Here is a 20,137-nt window from a genome sequence, read left to right on the forward strand (position 1 = left end):
GCCGAAGGCAGAGGCTTTAATCCACTGAGCCACCCAAGCTCCCCCTTCTATTTTATTTCTTAAATTCCACATATAAGTGATATCATATGCTATTTGTGTTTCTCTGACTTATTTTGCCTAGCATAATACACTCTAGCTCCATTCACATCACTGCAAATGGCAAGGTCTCATTCTTTTTGATGGCTGAGTAATATTCCATTGTATATATACACCACATCTTCTTTATCCATTCATCAGTCGATGGACATCTGGCTCTTTCCATAGTTGGCTATTGTGGACATTGCTGCTATGAACATCAGCGAGCATGTGCTACTTCGAATCACTATGTTTGTTTCCTTTGTATAAATACCCAGTACTGCAATTGCTGGGTCATAGGGTAGTTCTATTTTTAACTTTTTGAAGAGCCTCCAAACTGTTTTCCATAGTCAGTCCAGGGACATAGGGGTCTCAAATCAGTTTGGTAACCTCGATGGTTACCTTCTCCCCCTGCCTGCAGAAGCCTGTGGTGATGCTCAAGGACTTTCTCCAGGATCTGTCTCCTCCTTGCTCTCCATTCCATACACTCTTTCCCTGGTCTGGTGCCCCAAGTTTCGGCCCTGCCTCTTCTCCTGGCCCCTCTGCATATATCCTTGGTCTGTCTCTGGAGATTGTTGCTGTTATTCTGCATGGCCCTCTGCTCTGCAGCCCACAGGCTAATCCCACCTCTTCCCCAGGCTCTGCCTGGGTTCAGTGCTGTGGGCTCTAGCAGTGCAGGATGATATTTTATACTGCAATAATAATCAATGACAATAACAAACAAGAGCTGGAAGGCTCATGGAACATAAAGGGAAGTTGCCACTGTTAATTTTTACCCACTTTGGTGAGTGTCCAGAGACCAGATTTTGGTACCAAAAACTTAGGATTTATTTATTTACTTATTTATTTTTAAAAAGATTTTATTTATTTATTTGACACAGAGAGAGAGATCACAAGTAGGCAGAGCAACAGGCGGGGGTGGGGGGAAGCAGGCTCCCTGCTGAGCAGAGAGCCCGATGAGGGGCTTGATCCCAGGACCCTGAGACCATGACCTGAGCCGAAGGCAGCGACTTAACCCACTAAGCCACCCAGGTGCCCCAAAACTTAGGATTTAGTCAGAGCCAGAACCAAAGAGCAAAGTCTCTTTTTACTTATGCTTCCCCCCAGAGACTGACACCTCTTACCAGACTAAAGATTTCTTCCTACTCAAAGCCTCAGTATGTTTATAAGGAGTCACTTACACAAGCCCAAGTGTGAAGGTAAAGAACCATGCTGACTCTCCTTGGGCTTCTTACCTATTCATCTTTCTCCCTGCTCTTCCATTAAGTTTCTTGACCTCTGAGGTCATGACCTACAAGAATCTTCAGTAGCTATAGGCATTTGGCCTGTCTTCACAACTGCATGATGCAGAAATCTATTTCCTAACAGGGGCTAATTCATTAGAATGAAGGGAGGAGACAGGAGACATGCAAGATATGTGGCTGTTTGTTATTTATTCTTACCTCATTTGATCCTGGCAGAAACACATCAACTGTGCTGGCTTTTGGTTCTGTGACTGGATGAACCAATAAAGCACTTCCTGAAAAAAAAGAGAAGAAATGAAGTTGAATATCATTCTAAGAGGCCTGAAAAATCCTCCTTTCAGTGCTTTTGTGGTGTTAGAGACCACTCAACTATGAACTTGGTGGAAGTAGAGACCTTGGTTAGTTGAACCAATGATTCATCAGAGAGATGCATTGTAAGATAGAGGACTGGTGCTCAAAACGGGACTGTATTATTACTTACCATTTATGCAGTTAGGCTGTATCAGGATAATAGGGAGGGACCCTGACACAGTCTATCGGTCTCATTTGCACATAGCTGCTAGTGTGCCAGGAGTCTGAAAGAGCCATCACATTACTCCAGGTGCATCACTGTCCACTGTAAGTGATTTTGCAAATGGTGAGCCTACAGCTATTATCCAGAACCATGATTAGCACAGAGTAGAGTATATCCATGGACAGTTATCATTAGGAAGGCTGTAATTCTCTTAAAGGCAATCTAGGTTATTAATTTTGTTTTGACTGTGGCACCACATGTATGTAAATTTCATCCATTTATGAATTCACTCTTTAATTGTACAAATATTTACTGAGTTCCAGGTGAGTGCTAGGTATAATGCTAGGCTCTGGAGATACAGTGGCAAATAAGACAATGTCCCTGTCCTCATGGAGTTTGCAGTCAGTAAAGACAGATATTACAATTTATTTAGAGTTAGACCAAATACCAAAAAGGCAAAAACACAAAATGGAATGAAAGTTATGTAATAAGAGGGACTGAGTTTGACTAGTTAGGGTGTAATTAGCTATTAGAAGCAATTCTGGTCAGGGAATTGTTCTCGAAGGGAGCAGCTATTTAAACTGAGACCCAAGAAAGAAGGGAGAGGTAGCATTAGGCTTTTTACATTTTGATTTCCACATTTTCTTTATTTTATTTTTAAAGATTTTTATTTATTTATTTGACAGACAGAGATCACAAGTAGGCAGAGAGGCAGTCAGAGAGAGAGAGGAGGAAGCAGGCTCCCTGCTGAGCAGAGAGCCCGATGTGGGGCTCGATCTCAGGACTCTGGGATCATGACCTGAGCCGAAGGCAGAGGCTTTAACCCACTGAGCCACCCAGGCACCCCGATTTCCACTTTTTAGAAACAGAATGCACCTTTTGGGCAACTCTCTGTTCAGCTTGGTTTTTGAGTCCTATTTCCGAGATGATAAACTTCCATATCCTGGATTTGGTGGTCAACCCTTGTTAAAAAAGAGGCCATCACCACTACCACCACCACCAATTACTGTATTTTACCTATGACGTAAGCTCTCAATCTTTACTGTGACCATCTGGTCTACTGTTTTCTACTTCCATTCCCTATAGGGGTATCATTAGGCTCAGGAGTGGACCCAGAACAAGAATCTCAAATTGCATCCACAAATAGAATGGATTTATATGAAGTTAACAACATGAGAAGTGAGAAGAGATCTATCATTCCACAGAAGAGAGCTATCACTCCACTAATATACTAAAAATCTTAATGACAGAATTTCTTTTACTTTTATTTTTTAGTTTTCTTGAGACTAGGGATTTATTTTTCTTTAGTGCTCTTATACTAGGAAATATAACAAAAACATAATTACAGCATTTATCATAACAATAATTAATCAAGAAATGCTCACCCAGCATGTATTCATCTTCTACTCCAAAAGTGTCTAATTCCTCTGGGAATTCAATCCACAGAGGTCTGCGGAAAGAGAAAAAAAATTCTTATTTCAACATCATTAGATGTTTTATTGTGGTTAAATCACTATATTTTCAATTTTATAATTACTCAAAGGAAATTGGAAAAACCAAATAGCCAAGACTCTTCATGATTTAAGATTTTATGAGCAACTGGCAGGATTACTATATATTTTCTAATGTGAAAAAGCTATTTACTTGCTGAAATGCTCCAATGAAAGATTGAGAATTCTGGTACCTATAATTTTTCCTTCTGATTGTTGAGTACTAAGTACTACTCTGAAGGCAGAATTAGAGTTCTGTACAAATCAAATGCTTAACACATTCAGCATGGAACAAACTGTCTGTAAAACCATAGTTTATAATGATATAAAATCTGTGCCATGTTTTCATGCTGCCACAGCCTTTCATGCATCCTTAATCATTATCTATTTAAAAGAAAAGAATTGGTATTACTTGTTTTCAAGCAGGCAGTGGTTTGGGAGGGTTGAGAAACTTGTGTGTGTTTTTTTTAATTATTGTTTTACACAACTATCTAGGAAGCATCTGGGCTTAAAAGATAATAAAATCTTCAATATCTGTGCATCTGGATATCAACCTAATGGTTCTAATATTTTTTTTCAACCTCATGAGTAAAGGGTATTCTTTGGTAAGAGAAACTTATTTTTAGTTTATTCACTAGCCTTTGTAATAATGTATCCCTTTCCTACTGAATAGTAGTAAGGAAGCAGTAGTCTCAATCTGGTTAATGTCTAGAATCATGAGGGAAATGTCTAACAAATGTAGATCCTGAGACCTACCCAAGGAGATTCCTAGTAGGTCTGGAGGTGTGGCCCTAGAATCTAGAGTTTTAAAGAGCTCCCCTGGTGATTCTCATCTGAGCCAGGTTTAGGATCAGCTAATCTGGAAGCCTCATTGTGTTATGTGTGTCTCTGCATCATTCTCTAACCTAGAAAGTTGCTTTTTCACATCCTGCCTCTAAAATAGGATCAGAATATAATTTATACACTGGGGAATATGTTCACCTCAAACTTGGAATGGTTTAACCCTAAGGTAAGATAGAGCCCAGACTGGCAGAATAAGTTGTTCTTCATGAGAGGATTCTTGTGGATTAAATAGCAAATTCAGTTACGGTCACTTCTTTTTCTTTGAAAAATCTGTCTCCTCTCAAATATTAACACTTGAATCACAAAAAGTAGTAGGGGATGTGGCTTTTTTTAGACCTTAACTCTTTGGCCCTTCTCACAGTTGGTGCTCAGTAATCTGAAGGGCACTTGATGAAACACATGGCTTTTCTCTTGAAATCACGGTGTATTACTCCATTCCCCAATGGCTAGGGGGTTTTCTGGTGTTGGCAACTGGGGAAGCCTGTTTACCTCATGACGGGCTGGGCTGTCACGTGTGCGCAGTAGAACAGAGAATACCAATAGGGCAGGAGGGTGTAGCGCTGCCGGATGGCTTCCCGGATGAGCTGCGTGTATTCCTCCCCAAAGAGCCAGGGTTCCCGCCGCTTGGTGTTCATGGTGGCGTGGCCACGGAAGAAAGGCTGGTAGGCTCCAGCCTGGTACCATCGCACTAGCAGCTCAGCCTCCGGATTCCCAATGAAGCCGCCTACGTCAGCTGATTAGACAGTGAGAGAGAGGCTGAGTGAGGCAGAAAGGCCGAATGAGGCAAAGAGGCCTAGTGAGGCAACCAGGCTTCTAACAAATGTTGCACCCAGGTAAGATAAGGGCTTGAAGACTGCCAGGACAAATGTGCTGTATGTGCACTTATAAAACCCAAGAACAACACTGTGGCCTGAAATTAGGGGGCACATATTTTAAAAACTTTGCCTGTTTGGGGTATCTGACAATATTCTCTTTGAATCCTCTCTTATCAAAACGTCTGAGGTCTGGGGAGCCTGGGTGGCTCAGTCCCTTAAACATCTGCCTTCCAGGGTCCTGGGATCAAGCCCCTCAGACTGAGCTCCACATTGGGCTACCTGCTCAGAGGGGAGCCTGCTTGTCTCTCTCCCTCTGCCCTTCCCCCTGCTTGTGCTCTCTCAAATAAATAAATACAATCTTTAAAAAAAAAAAAGGGTCAGAGGTTTTACTACAAGATCAACATTTCTGTATGTTCCCAAACCTAGAAATTGTAAAACGTTGACCTGATTCATTATGTCTGTGTTTAGTAGTGTGGTGGGGGTTTTGGCAATTGATTTCTTTTTCTTAAGATATTATTTACTTGACAGAGAGAGAGAGAGAGAGAGAGAGCGCGAGCAAGCAAGCACAAGCAGGGCGAGTGGTAGGGAGATGGAGAGAGAGAAGTGGGCTCCCTGCTGAGCAGAGAGCCAGAGGTGGGGCTTATTCCCAGGATCTTAGCCCAAGGCAGACACTTAACCAACTGAGCCACCCAGGCACCCCTTGATGTCCTTTTGAAAGCAGTAGCTCAAGCAAGATAAAAATTGTAGAACTAAAGAAAAACAATCAGAATTAGAAATTTTAGGTATAATTTCATGTTTAGTCCTTAAGCAGGATACATATTCCTTGTATGTGAACCAATGCCATAAGAAAAACATTAAACAAAAAGTGATGTTAGGGGTGCCTGGAAGGCTCAGTTGTTGGGCGGCTGCCTTTGGCTCGGGTTGTGATACTGGGGTCCCCCATGGGACCCGCATGGGGCTGCCTGCTTGGCGGGAAGCCTGCTTCTCCCTCTCCCACTTCCCCTGCTTGTGTTCCCTCTCTCGAGGTGTCTCTCTCTCTGTCAAACAAATAAATAAATAAATAAAATCTTAAAAAAGAAAAAAAAGTGACGTTAACTTCTATTCCTACAGAAAACAAGGAGCAGCGGGAACTATTCATATGCTGAGCACCCTCCATATTGAGATTTCTCATCTGCAGAGAATTACTAGGATTTAGGGAAGGCAGCCCATCAGGGAATCGTATTTTAACTAAATTTATCTTTCCCAAGAGCATATCTTTTTTTTTAAGTTAAAATACGTCGTAGAATTTTAAACCTGCTGAGTAAAAAGCATTTCTGTAAGGCTGATTTCTGATTTGCTAAATTCTTTGTACTCTCCATTTTTCTCACTTTGAAGAAGAAAAGGTATGTTTCAGGAAAAGAAATTCAGTTCTCAAGAGCATCTGAGGAGAAATCAGAAAAAGAGGGAAAGAAGCACTCGGGCTCTCTGATGACTTTATTTCATGTCCTCATTTCAGACAAGACAAACTGGAAGGGGTCCTTTCACTTTCCTCATTTTCTTGTTCCCACAGTTATCCCTGCTGGAAACTGCTAATGAGAAGGCATTTATGACCAGCCTTGACGGAAAACACCCTTGCTTTTTATTTTCTCTCACTTCAAGCCTGCAGATATCATCTTACCTCCACAAAAAGAGATCCCAGTAATGCTGAGGGTGAGTAACATAGGGATAGAAATTTTCAGGTAGCTCCATTCGGCTGTGTTGTCACCTGTCCACACAGCACCTTGGATCACCGGTAACAAGGTATTAAAACAAAACAAAACACACAAATCAGCCCATGCAGTCAATTTCATATATTCCTTATTTGAAATAGACAAGTTAATATAAGGGCAAACATTTCTTTCTGACCTTAAAATATATAAATTCTGGTTTCTGCAATGAAAATATATTAATCTTCCAATGTGAAGAAGTTCTTAAAATCCACAAAACATTTTGTGAAAAATGTTCTGAAATGGCACTCATTTTTTTGAAGTATAACTCCAGCCTGATTTTAGGAGAAACATTTAAAAAATCAACTTTACTGGGAGCACCTGAGGGGCTCAGTGGGTTAAGCCTCTGTCTTCAGCTCAGGTCATAATCTCAGGCTCCTGGGATCAAGCCCAGCATTGGGCTCTCCGCTCAGCAGGGAGCCTGCTTCCCTTCCTCTCTCTCTCTGTCAGCCTCTCTGCCTACTTGTGATTTCTGTCAAATAAAGAAATAAAATCTTTTTTTAAAAAATCTTTTTTTAAAAAACCTTACTAAAATATAATTTACATATAATAAATGTACCTATTTTAAGTGAAGAGTTTGATGAGTTTTGAAACCTGTAACTGTCACCACAAGCAGGGTACAGAACCATTTCCTTAATTGTAAAAGATTACATGGGCTTCTTTGTAGTAAATAATCCTCCACTTTACCCAACCGTTGATCTGAGTTCTTGAAGTCTTTTCCAGAATTTCATATAAACGGTAACATAAAACATACTATTTTGTGTTCTAGTTTTTTTCACTCAGCATGATGGTGTAGCTTATTTCTTTTTATTTGATTAATAGTATTCCATATATGGATCTACCACAAGTTGTTTATCCAATCACCTACTGAGGGACGTCTGAATTCTTCCCAAGTTTTGGCTATTATGAAGAAGCTGCTATAAACATTTGTGTTTTTGCATGATGTATGTTTTTGATTTCTCTTGGGTAACTAGTAGGGAGGGGAATTGGTGGGTCTATGTTCAGTGTATGTTGAACACCTAAAAAAACTCCAGGGGCACCTGGGTGGCTCAGTGGGTTAAAGCCTCTGCCTTCGGCTCAGGTCATGATCCCAGGGTCCTGGGATCGAGCCCTGCATTGGGCTCTCTGCTGGGTGGGGAGCCTGCTCCCCACCCCTCACCCCTGCCCTGCTCTGCCTGCCTCTCTGCCTATTTGTGATCTGTCTGTCAAATAAATAAATAAACCCCTCCAAACTGGGGGTGCCTGGGTGGCACAGTCGGTTGGTTTCAGCTCAGATGGTGATCTCAGGGTGATGAGATCAAGCCCCACATCAGACTCTGTGCTCAGTGTAGAGTCTGCTTAAGATTCTCTCTCCCCATCTCCCCACAGAACCCTGCCCCCCTCCCTCCTCATGCTCTCTCTCTCAAATAAACAAAATCTTTTTTTTTTTTTTTTAAAGAAAACTCCAAAGTGTTTGGCACATGGCTATACTGCTTTTGCAGTATCAGTACATGACCATTTCAGTCTCTCTACATTCCTGGCAACAGTCGGTGGTGTCAGTCTTTTTAATTCTAGCTACTGAAATGGATGTGTAGTGATGTCTCTCTGTGGTTTCAATTTGTACTTCCCTACAGACTAATAAGGTTGAGCATCATTTCATGTATTTATTGATCATTCATGTGTCTTCTTTTGTAAAGTGTCTATTCAAATCTTTTCCTTATTTTTAAAAGTAGCTCTCTTTAACTGTTAAAGTTCCTTATATATTTTAGATACAAGTTCTTTGACAGATATATATGTATATTGCAGATATTTTCTCTAATCTGTGACTTGACTTTCATTTTTTTAATATCTTTGAAAGGGTAGAGGTTTTTAATTTTGATGGAAGTACAGATTAGCACTTCCCTTCCTTTTATGGTTCATGCTTTTTGTGTTCTATCCGAGAAACCTTGTCTATCTCAAAGTCACAAAGATTTTTTTATGTTTCCTTTTAGAAGTTTTTTGTTTTAGCTTTTATAGTTTAGGTCTATATTCCATTTTGAATTACTTTTTGGGTACTGAGAGGTAAGGGTCGAGGTTTTTTCCCTCTCCTTCCTCCCCCCAACTCCTTACTCCGTGTTCTGACACTGTTTATTGAAAAACTCCTTTCTCCTCTGAATTGCCTTGGCAACTCTGTTCTTAATTAATTGATCATCTCTGTGTTGGACTCTTTCTGGATTCTTTATTCTGTCCCATTGATTTATATGTCTATTCCTCTACCCCCTCTCAAAAAAAAACCAACCCTCTATTATTTAAGAGGAGTGGTACCGACTACATACAGGAGACATCATAGTAGCAAGAAAGATAGTTAACACTTACAAGCCCTTACTGAGCCAGGTGATTCTACCTTGCCTTTACTAGCCCACTTGAATCATCACAACCCTACAAGGTAAGCACTATTTAACTTCATTTTACAGATGACATAAATACGGCAAACAGGGGTGGTTCTAATATACCCTCAGTAACACAGTTACTATGTGGTAGAGGCAGGACTAAGCTCAGGCAGTCTGACTCTAAAGCCACTGCTCTTGATCACTGTATAGTATACAAGAATTTGTGAAGATAGATTATATACCATTAAAGAGATTCACAAAAGAAAAAAAAAGTCTTGTTTTACTAAATCTAGATTAGTCCTGAAGCATTTTTGTCTATCTTCTACCAAAATAGCTTTGGTAGCTATTTTTGTTTTAATCTTCCACAGAAATTTTTGGCTGTTATATGGGAAGCAAAGAAGAATCTTTTCGAGGGATTGTTTTTTTTGTTTTTAAAGATACTCTAATAATTTCGCCTTGACTTCAAATGAGATAAAATGGTTTCGAAGTCGACATGGTGGTATTCTCATTAAGAAAGAAAGTTCATGTAAAAGCATGCAGATCTTTTCATGTCTCATATGGTGTTCAGTCAGAAGTGCTCTCTGGCTGTCAGTCTAAGCTTAACACTTGACACAGTAGTGTTCTCTGCAATGGGTCACTTTGGGGCAGGCTGAGTTTCACACTGAGCACTGAAGGCTAGGCAGTAGGCCAATATTTAAGGGATCAGAGATTACTTAGTATGCATATCTTTTATCATCTTTTTTTTTTAACTGCCACTTAAAAGTGTTTTCATTAAAAACACTTGGCTTTTTTTAGTGATTAAAAATGACACTTGAGAACATGGAAAATAGGGATAGGTAAAAAGAAGAAAATTTAGAAATCACTCATAATCACCAAGGTACTAAACTTACTGATTTTTTTTTTAAGATTTTGTTTATTTATTTGACAGAGAGAGATCACAAGTAGGCAGAGAGGCAGGCAGAGTGAGAGGGGGAAGCAGGCTCCCTGCTGAGCAGAGAGCCCGATGTGGGGCTCAATCCCAGAACCCTGGGATCATGACCGGAGCCGAAGGCAGAGGCTTAACCTACTGAGCCACCCAGGCGCCCCTAAACTTACTGATTTAGATTCCTATCTATATATATTTATTTATTTTTTATTTATTTTCAGCATAACTATTCATTATTTTTTCACCACACCCAGTGTTCCATGCAATCCATGCCCTCTATAATACCCACCACCTGGTACCCCAACCTCCCACCCCCCCGCCACTTCAAACCCCTCAGATTGTTTGTCAGAGTCCATAGTCTCTCATGGTTCACCTCCCCTTCCAATTTTCCCCAACTCCCTTCTCCTCTCTAACTCCCCATGTCCTCCATGCTATTTGTTATGCTCCACAAATAAGTGATTCCTATCTATATTTTTAAAACAAAATCATGATAATATACTACAAACACATTTAAGCATTTTTGCTTTTTTCTCCCCATTTATCATGATGTCACAAACATTTGCTCATGCAACTGAGGCTACAATTTTATTTTACTTTTTTTTATAAAGATTTTATTTATTCACTTGACAGAGAGAGATTACAAGTAGGCAGAGACGCAGGCAGGGGGGTGGGGGGAAGCAGGCTCCCCACTAAGTAGAGAGCCTGATGCATGGCTTGATTCCAGGACCCTGAAATCGTGGCCCAAGCTGAAGGCAGAGGCTTTAACCCACTGAGCCACTCAGGTGCCCCGAGGCTACAATTTTAAATAGTCTTAAAATAGTCTATCATATGCATATATCATATTTTTATAAATATTCCTTTATTTGTATTTTATTTCATTTTTTTTCTTTTGCAAAAGATTTTTATTTCATTTTATTTTTTTTTCAATTTATTTATTTTCAGAAAAACATTATTCATTATTTTTTCACCACACCCAGTGCTCCATGCATTTTCTGCTTCAGGAACCAATGTGGTGAGCATCTCTCTGCACATGAATCTTTCCTGAGATGACAGTATTTTGGCTTTTTGAAGGGTGCCCCAGGGGCTGGTTTTCAGGGTTGTAAAATAATAATGTCTATAATACAGTAAAGGCTGGATTCTTCAAACTAGGACCTAAGCTCCCAGTTACTTAGGTAACTGGGCAGGGGACTTAAAATACTTAAACAATATTAATTTAATTTAATTTAATTTAATTAATTTAACAGTATTAATAACTAAAATACTTAACTAACTTAACTAAACAGAGGACTTAAAATAGCCTTCCTCCTGAAAGGTGGCTAAGTTGAATTAGATCTGCATTAGCTAGTAAACTGAATCCAGTTATAGATGACCCTGACCAAAAGCAACAGCCAGGTCTATTTTAAGTCATATGGCTAAGTGAAACAGGTGGTTGAGGGAATGTCTAAGAAGTGTATTTTCCCTGGTTTAGACATATCGAACAGAATCAGAGATGACCATCCCAGCAAACTGAGATACTCTGAAGTCATTCTCCCAGCAACCAAGTGGCCATTGCTTCAGTGGGAAATAAGTAACTAAACTTTATTAAAATAGACGTGTCTCAGGACAAAAGGCATACTTCAGGGCATGTCACTTGCTACAAACAAAGGCGTGCCCAATCGCTACAAATGGTTTTAAAAAAAAAAGCAAGCTGCTAATTTAGGTTTAATTCTGATCGTATGTGCCATTCCTTACCATACTTTTGTGATCCAGCAAAGAAAGAACGGGTAAGAACAAAGGGTCTCTCCTTTCCCTTAGATCGTTGTATTAGTCCTTCTGCGGTAGCCATCTGCTGCAAAGACAAAGGAGAAAAAAATTTCAAAGGGATGATTAGATTAGAGCATTGTACAGACATCCCTAATAAGCTACTGGACATGCAAAAAGTAAATAGTAGGTGGGAATGTAAAATGGGAAATATGAAAATAAATCCACCAAATAATTTTCATGATGTAATGAAACTACTCTAAATTCCCCTATTAAGAGTGGAAAATTATCTTTGATCAAAATAGAAATAAAAATAGTAAATAATATGCTAACATATTCAATGCTTATTATAACTAGGCATTTTATAAAATTTTCTCATATAATCTATAGAACGTCTGAGATTGACCATTTTCGTTTATTAAAAAAAAAAACAAATGAGAACAGAAAACTGAGATTCAGAGAGGTTAAATGACTGGACCTGGCCTACATAAGAAAAGTCTCTGTAGTAGTTTGCAGTTATAGCAAGAGACTTTTATTTTTTTTTTTTTAAAGATTTTTATTTATTTATTTGACAGAGACAGATCACAAGTAGGCAGAGAGGCAGGCAGAGAGAGAGAGGAGGAAGCAGGCTCCCTGCTGAACAGAGAGCCCGATGCGGGACTCGATCCCAGGACCCTGAGATCATGACCTGAGCAGAAGGCAACGGCTTAATCCACTGAGCCACCCAGGCGCCCAGCAAGAGACTTTTAAAGAGGTAAACACATACTATCTGAACTGTGCTATATGTAGCCAGTAACTCACACTGGAAAACAGACCAGTTGGTGGGAGGGCCACAGGAACACAGTTACAGTGAAAATAAGAAAGAACAATGGATATCAATTAGGGCAAATAATAACTGACAAATGTTTTGGATGTGATTGGCAAATGGAAGACAATTCTACCACCTTCTAATGGGAAGGCTAAGTAGTTAATGAAGGCTTTCTACATTTTAAAAACCTGTTTTTAGGGGTGCCTGGGTGGCTCAGTGGGTTAAGACTCTGCCTTCAGCTCAGGTCATGACCTCGGGGTCCTGGGATTGAGCCCTGCATCTGCTCTCTGTTCGGTGGGGAGACTGCTTACCCCCCAACCCTCTGCCTGCATCTCTGCCTACTTGTGATCTGTCAAATAAAATCTTTTTTAAAAAAAAAAACCCTATTTTTAGAAATTCTACATCTATGTTCTAAATCTTTTAAAATAAATTTTATTTATTTGATGAGAGAGACACAGAAAGAGAGGGAACACAAGCAGAGGGAGTGGGAGAGGGAGAAGCAGGCTTCCCACTGAGCAGGGAGCCCAATGTGGGGCTCTATCCCAGGATCCTGGGATCATGACCTGAGCCAAAGGCAAATGCTTAACGACTGAGCTAACCAGGTGCCCCTCTATGTTCTAAATCTTATTCCCCCGGTATGAGACTTGCCATTTTAGACATTTGTGAAATTTCATTTAAAAAAAAAGATTTTATTTATTAGAGAGAGAGAGCAAGAGCACGAGTGGTGTGGAGTGCCAGAGGAAGAGAGAGAAACAGACTTCCTGCTGAGCTGGGAGCCTGACTCAGGGTTCAATCTCAGGACCCTGGGATCATAACCTGAGCCAAAGGCAGATGCTTAACTGACTGAGCCACCCAGGAAGCCCCATTTGTAAAATTTTAAAACATTTGTTTTAATTGCCTTTGTTTATGTATTATACATTGCCTACTTCAAAAGAAGTTTTGAGGTATCCAATGCTATTTATTAATGACTCCTGTCAAGAAAGATCTTTCATGGTACCATTAATCTCATAACTCTGTAATTCATCAAGTTCATTAGAGAAAGAAAAGGTGCAAAGAAAGAAATAAGTCCTGCATTGGCTACAACCTGGTAAGATCCATTGCAATCAGAAAAGTTACACAAAGAGAAATGAACAACATAGTACTGCTATTACAAATGACTTTCAACCCAAAAGGCAGGGCACATGGGTCCAAGTGGCTTCCTTATGGATATTTTACCTGATAAAAACCATACATGTTGTGAAGTTCCCTGTGCTCCCAATTGCCATGATGAATGGCATTCTTCTGCATGGTTAGCTCTGGCCCTCTAAATACAGAGGGCTCATTCATGTCATTCCATATGTAGAGGATGTCAGTAGATCCCTAGGAAATAAATTTCTTTCGTCAATGCAATACTCCTATAGTGATGATGTTAATATGATAGCCACCCTATTCCTCTTGTATACTCCATTTCATTTATTATTACTGTGTTTCTTATCTATGCTCTCTCTTTTGTCCCAGTGCTACAATAAAAGATCCACAGGGCAGGGAATTTTGTTCATGATAAATTCCAAACACCTAGAACAGTAGCTGAACATAGAAGGTTCCTGGTAAATATTTGTTGATGAATGATAAAATACTGTGTGGTATTGTCTGTGAAATACAACTGCCCAGCATGCCCACTCCAAGACTTACTCTGGCGAACCCTCATAAAGGAAAGGTTGTGAATGCTGACATTTAGATTCTAGAACATCCATCATCTGCTACAACTCTTAACTAAGGGCAATTAAAGCTTTCCATGATAAGATTCTGCCTTCCTTCTAATACTTTGAAAGATTGTTTTTTAATTAAAGACTTTTACTTTTATTTTTTATTTGCCAGAGAGAGAGAGAGAGTGTGTAAGCGCACAAGTAGGGGGAGCAGCAGGTAGAGGGAAAAGCAGGATCCCTATTGAGTAAGGAACCTGATGTGCGACTTGATCCTTCGACCCTGGGATCATGACCTAAGCCAAAGGCAGACACTTAACCAACTAAGCCACCCAGGCGCCCCTACTTTGAAATAGTCTAGAGTTTGTGTTCTATACAGAATTTTCAATTTAGAGTAGGAAGGGGCTGCTGAGTCATCTAGTTGACATGGTGTTGAAATCCCTTTTATAGACTCCCTGGTCTCTGAGCATGTGACTCAGTAGCAACAGGGACAGGGAAGCTCATTCCATTACTTTGTAAAAGTCCTGCCCTTGTAACATCCTGTCAGTGGGCCTGGCTTGCCTTCTGGGATGCCAAAGAGTTCATGGGCTGTCTCACAAACATGCTAGTTGTTCAAATGCCTAGGGGAGACTTGTGTATTCTTTTGACTCTTTATATTCAACTATTTCTTTTTTTTTGTTTTTTTGTTTCTTTTTTGTTTGTTTGTTTGTTTTTCCCAATTTATTTATTTTCAGAAAAACATTATTCATTATTTTTTCACCACACCCAGTGCTCCATGCAAGCCGTGCCCTCTATAATACCCACCACCTGGTACCCCAACCTCCCACCCCCCTGCCACTTCAAACCCCTCAGACTGTTTTTATACTTTTTTTTATTAATTGTTTTTACTAAAATACACTGTATTATTTGCCCCAGGGGTACAGGTCTGTGAATCGTCAGGCTTATACACATGAACAAGGCTATATGCTTTCCAGATATTTACCTACTTTAACTCCCTTTCTGTAGCACTCTCCAAGTCAAGGGTTGGCAAATGTTTTCTGGAAAAGGCTGGATAACTTTTTCTACTCTGCTGACTATAGGCCTCTTTTTCAGTAACTCAGCTCTGATACAGTGAAAACAGCCACAGACAGTAGAGAAATGAGTGAACATGGCCAGATTTTGCCTTTTAGGTATCTGTGCTCTAAGTTGTTTTCTGTGTCCTAATACATGATACTGAGAAGCCGAGTTTAGTGGTTAAGATTGGACGTGAGAGACAAACAGACTGAATTCAAATCTTGGGTCCACCACTTACTGACATGGATTAACTGAAAAGGGTTCTGTTTTTGTGTGTTTTTTTTTTTTTTTTTAAGATTTTATTTATTTATTTGACAGAGAGATCACAAGTAGGCAGACAGACAGGCAAAGAGAGAGAGAGGGGGAAGTAGGATCCCTGCTGAACAGAGAGCATAATGTGGGGCTTGATCCCAAGACCCTGAGATCATGACCTGAGCCTAAGGCAGAGGCTTTAACCCACTGAGCCACCCAGGCACCCCTGAGCAGGGTTTGAAACTTCTTTATATATCAATTTCCTCATCTGTGGGATAAGAATTATAGCTCCAACTTCAGAGGTATTTGTGAAGATGAAATGGTAAAATGTACAGAAACTGCTTAGCAGAGTTTGGCACACAGCAAATAATTCAATTTATATGAGGCATCTCTATCCTCTTCAAAATTGGCTGAAAACCATTCTCTACAAGTGACCTCTCTGGGGTTCTTAGAATATTTTAAGGATTGATTTATTATTATACCTTTTTAATTTCAAATTTTGTTACACCTTTTTTAAAAAGATTTTATTTTTTTGAGAAAGAGAGAGGGAGAGCAAAAAGCAGGTAGAGGGGCAGAGGGAGAGGGAGAGGGAGAGGGGGAAGCAGGCTCTCCACTGAGCCAGGACCCTGATGTGGGCCTTGATCCCAGGACTCTGAGATTATGACCCAAGCTAAAGGCAGATGCTTAACTGACTGAGCCACCCAGGCACCCCTAAACCTTACCTTTATGTCACATTACACTTTGCAAGATATTCTCATAAATACCCTATCATCATCTTTAAATAAGCTATAGAATATTATTTTATGTAAAGTTTATGTATTAATTTGAAAATACAAATGTCTTATTAAGTACTTTGATATATCACAGAGTCTATTATAATAGAGGTAGAAGTCACAGCTTTTGTGCTTTTGGTAATTAATATGCCACCTTTCCTGGCCATTAAAGTCTGTAATGTGGGTGCCATCCTTGTGTTTTCATCCAAGTATTATTTATCAAGAGCTACTCAATAAAGCAGAATAGTTCTATTCAATCATGTTTTTTCTTCTTTCATCCTTCCAAGTAACTAGGAAAGAGCAAAAGAACAAAAACAAACCTGATAAGCAGAGAAAGTGAAAAGACCTGAATACCACTCTCTGACTTTGGGATTGGTGAAATCCAAGTAAGAGGAGAGACCTGTAGAGGCAGAAAAGCAGACTGTGAGAAACAGTGGTGCTCATGCTAGGATGTGTGGTAAAGAGGTGAAAGCTGGCTGATCATGGGACATCTCAGATGTAAGATGGATGATGCAGAGGCACCATCTGGCAAGAAGTGAAGGAAGGCCATGCTGGACTCCAGTGATAGTCACTAGACCTCCCAATCTGAGAGGCCCAGGGGAAGGCCAACAAACAAGCATCCAGATGGAGCTTGTCCCTCACAGATGGCCCAAGACAGCCCAAGTAAGCATGGCAAATATCCTAGAGTGACCCTCTGTCCTTAAAAGAGAAAAAAAAAAAAAAAAAGATATCAGGCAGTATTATAGAGGGCACAGCTTGCATGGAGCACTGGGTTGTGGTGAAAAAATAATGAATACTGTTTTTCTGAAAATAAATAAATTGGAAAAAAAAAAAAAAAAGAGAATGAAGTGTTCATGAGTGGTGTAAGGGGAAAGGAATGCATGGGGTGTCTCTGCAGCACATGAATTTGTGACTGAGTGCCAGGATATGATGGATTGGGGATTCCCCTTTGTCCTCAGGTTTCTACCAAGGCTTGAAACTAATAATTTCTGAAACAAAGAATCCGAGTTGCTGGAAGCAGCTGAGGTCCCTCATGAAAGCCTGGGAAGCCACAACTGTGGGCAAACAAGGCTCAGAAAATTCACAGGGAGAGACTGTGAGAACTCTTTTTATTTTCTTCTCCTCTCCGTTTCTTATTCCTTGGCTTTTTATTTTTGTTTGGTTAGAGAAATAGAGTGCTTTTTAAAAATTCATTCATTGATAAATGTATACAAAGCACACTGTACCAGATGTTAGGGCAGATACAGAAGAAGGAAATACCCTCTCTTTCTTAATGGTGCTTACACTGTGGCAAGGGATATCTTTAAGAAATGAGGGTGACGGCCATGAAACCTTCATTAATTGGGACTAAAGAAGTGAAATTAAAAAGTGCATAAAGTGCTATCTTACCAGGCCAGCAAACCCCTTCAAAGTCTCCTCCTTCTTGATTCTTCACAAAGAAGCCCTGTTCTTTGGCCTTAACATACACTGAGTAGTCAGGATCAATCTTGATGTGGGGGTCACTGATGACCACAAGCTGTCCAGATACAGAGGTTAGAAAAGCTCATCAGTTTCAAAGGAGTTATAAGTTTCAGGCTTTCATCATAGTTTTGGGGTTCAAATTTTATTCAAATAATTACTAGGGTTGAAATATTTAAGACATCAGTAAAACCCTATTACTTTTCATGCTTACAGAAACTGAACTGGTATCAAAACCAGGCCAGTGCTCTTTTATAATTATTGCTGCCCAGCCAATACATGTTCTCAACATAGCAGTTACTAAGCTTCTGTCTGAGGTGCTGGGTGCTATACCTAAAGGATTAAGTCATCCCTGCTCCCTAAACATCTAGAGGCTAACACTCACAAAAGCAAACATTAAAGAAAAGAAAACAAAACAAACCCCCCAAAACCCAATGGTACAGACCTATTTAGGAAGGAGGTTTGAGAAGAGCTGTGATCACAGCTCTGTGTCTTCATCATTGCTATACCCTTCTAATGCCCTCACTTCGAGTCTAGGGCCTCAAAACTCTTTATTTGGTTAGAACAACCTTCTCATCATCCTTCCTCAAGTCTATTCACATTTATTCTAAACACTGAAGTTTAATTCTCCATTGATCAAACCCTTAAAAAACTTTTAATTGTGGTAAAATATACATAACATAAAATTTACCATCTGAACCAGTTTTATGTACACAGTTAAGTAGTGTTAAGTACTGTACATATTCATGGTATTGTACAATGCCCAGAACTCTTTCCATCTTGTAAAACTGAAACCCTATACCCATTAAAAATAACCCCTCATTCCCTCCTCTACCCAGCCACCATTGTTCTTTCTGTCTCTATGATTTTAACTACTCTAGGTATTAAAGATTAGCGAAAATTATATAGTACTCATCTTTTTATGAGTACTTTATTTCACTTAGCATAATGTCCTTAAGGTTCACCCATGTTGTAGTATATATATCAGAATTTCCTTTCTTTTCAAGGCTAAATAATGCTCCATTGTATATATGTATGTACCACATTTTGTTTACCTAATTGTCTGCTGATGGACACTTGGTTTGCTTCTACCTTTTAGTAATTGTGAATAATGCGGATATGAACATGGGCTTATCTGCATGAGCACATCTGCTCAAGTACCTGCTTTCAGTTTCTTTGAGTATATTCCCATAAGTGGGATTTCTGGATCATATGGTAATTTTATTTTTAATTTTTTAAGGAACCACCATACGTTTTCTGTAGTGGCTGCACCATTTTCTGTAGTTTTCTGTAGTGGCTGCACCATTTTACATTCCCATGGTTAGTGTTCCAGTTTCTCTACCTCTCCTCCTCACTTAGTATTTTCTGGTTTTTCATAGTAGCCATCCTAATGGTATGAAATGTTATCTCATTGTGGCTTTGACTTGCATCTCCCTAAAGATTACTGATGTTGAGCATCTTTTCATGTGCTTATTGACTATTTGTATATCTTCTTTGAAGAAATGTCTTTCAAGACATTTTCCCAATTTTTTTTAAAGATTTTATTTATTTATTTGAGAGAGAGAGAGACAGTGAGAGAGAGCATGAGCGAGGAGAAGGTCAGAGAGCGAAGCAGACTCCCCATGGAGCTGGGAGCCCGATGTGGGACTCGATCCGGGGACTCCAGGATCACGCCCTGAGCCGAAGGCAGTCGTCCAACCAACTGCACCACCCAGACGTCCCTTCCCAATTTTTAATGGGGTTGTTTGCTTTTCATTGTTGAGTTGTAGGTGTTCTTCATATATTCTCTATACTAACCCCTTATTCAAAAACTTTTAATGTCTCCCAAATGTATACAAAGCAGCCTACAGTAAGTTCAGATTCCCTACTACTCAAACCTTGCACATGCCTTTTCTTGCCAAACCAATCTGTGCATGTTTTCCAAACAACACTGGCTGCTTCAGCCTCTAGCTGCACTGTCTCCACCCCCTCCCTACTTCTCAGCTAGAGACTCATCCTTCAGGGCTCATCTAAAATTTACACGCTCAGCTTGAGTCCAGCTGGATGCAATCTTCTTTCTCCTAGACCACTCCTGACCCTGACCTTTATTTGGCTGTTATATTATTGCCCAATATTGTGGTTGCTATACACCAGCCTCTCCCCTACTCACTGTAAGACCCCAAGGAGCTCATCTTTGAATTCCCTTCATCTTTAGAATAGCATTTTGAACATTTGATGGTTTCAATAAATAGTTGCTTTTAAGAACATGGGTTCTGGAGTCAGGCAGATCAGAGTTCAGATTCTTGCTCTACTACTTACACGCTTTTGTGCAAAATACAAACTATTCTTAGCCTTAGTTTCTTCATCTGAAAAATGGGCTAACAAGATCTACC

The 20,137-nt window shown here is 39.8% G+C and overlaps 1 protein-coding gene across 6 annotated transcripts in view; it reads right to left on the reverse strand.

Moving 5' to 3' along the window:
* The window catches only part of GANC (glucosidase alpha, neutral C), a 72,148-nt gene that overhangs the window by 13,808 nt on the left and 38,203 nt on the right, over positions 1-20,137 (reverse strand). For 3 of the 6 annotated variants that reach the window (XM_044229573.1, XM_044229572.1, XM_044229577.1), the window contains 8 exons: positions 17,697-17,823; positions 16,628-16,707; positions 13,763-13,906; positions 11,731-11,827; positions 6,639-6,740; positions 4,656-4,899; positions 3,219-3,283; positions 1,518-1,594 (listed from right to left, as the gene is read on the reverse strand). In XM_044229573.1, the coding sequence (XP_044085508.1) occupies positions 1,518-1,594; positions 3,219-3,283; positions 4,656-4,899; positions 6,639-6,740; positions 11,731-11,827; positions 13,763-13,906; positions 16,628-16,707; positions 17,697-17,823 (936 nt within the window). Of the gene's footprint in view, positions 1-1,517; positions 1,595-3,218; positions 3,284-4,655; positions 4,900-6,638; positions 6,741-11,730; positions 11,828-13,762; positions 13,907-16,627; positions 16,708-17,696; positions 17,824-20,137 lie in introns of those variants that run through there. The other 3 variants (XM_044229575.1, XM_044229576.1, XM_044229578.1) reach the window with 3 other exon arrangements.

The sequence above is a fragment of the Neovison vison genome, chromosome 13 (genome assembly GCF_020171115.1).
Source record: "Neovison vison isolate M4711 chromosome 13, ASM_NN_V1, whole genome shotgun sequence".
Taxonomy (NCBI): Eukaryota; Metazoa; Chordata; class Mammalia; order Carnivora; family Mustelidae; genus Neogale; species Neogale vison.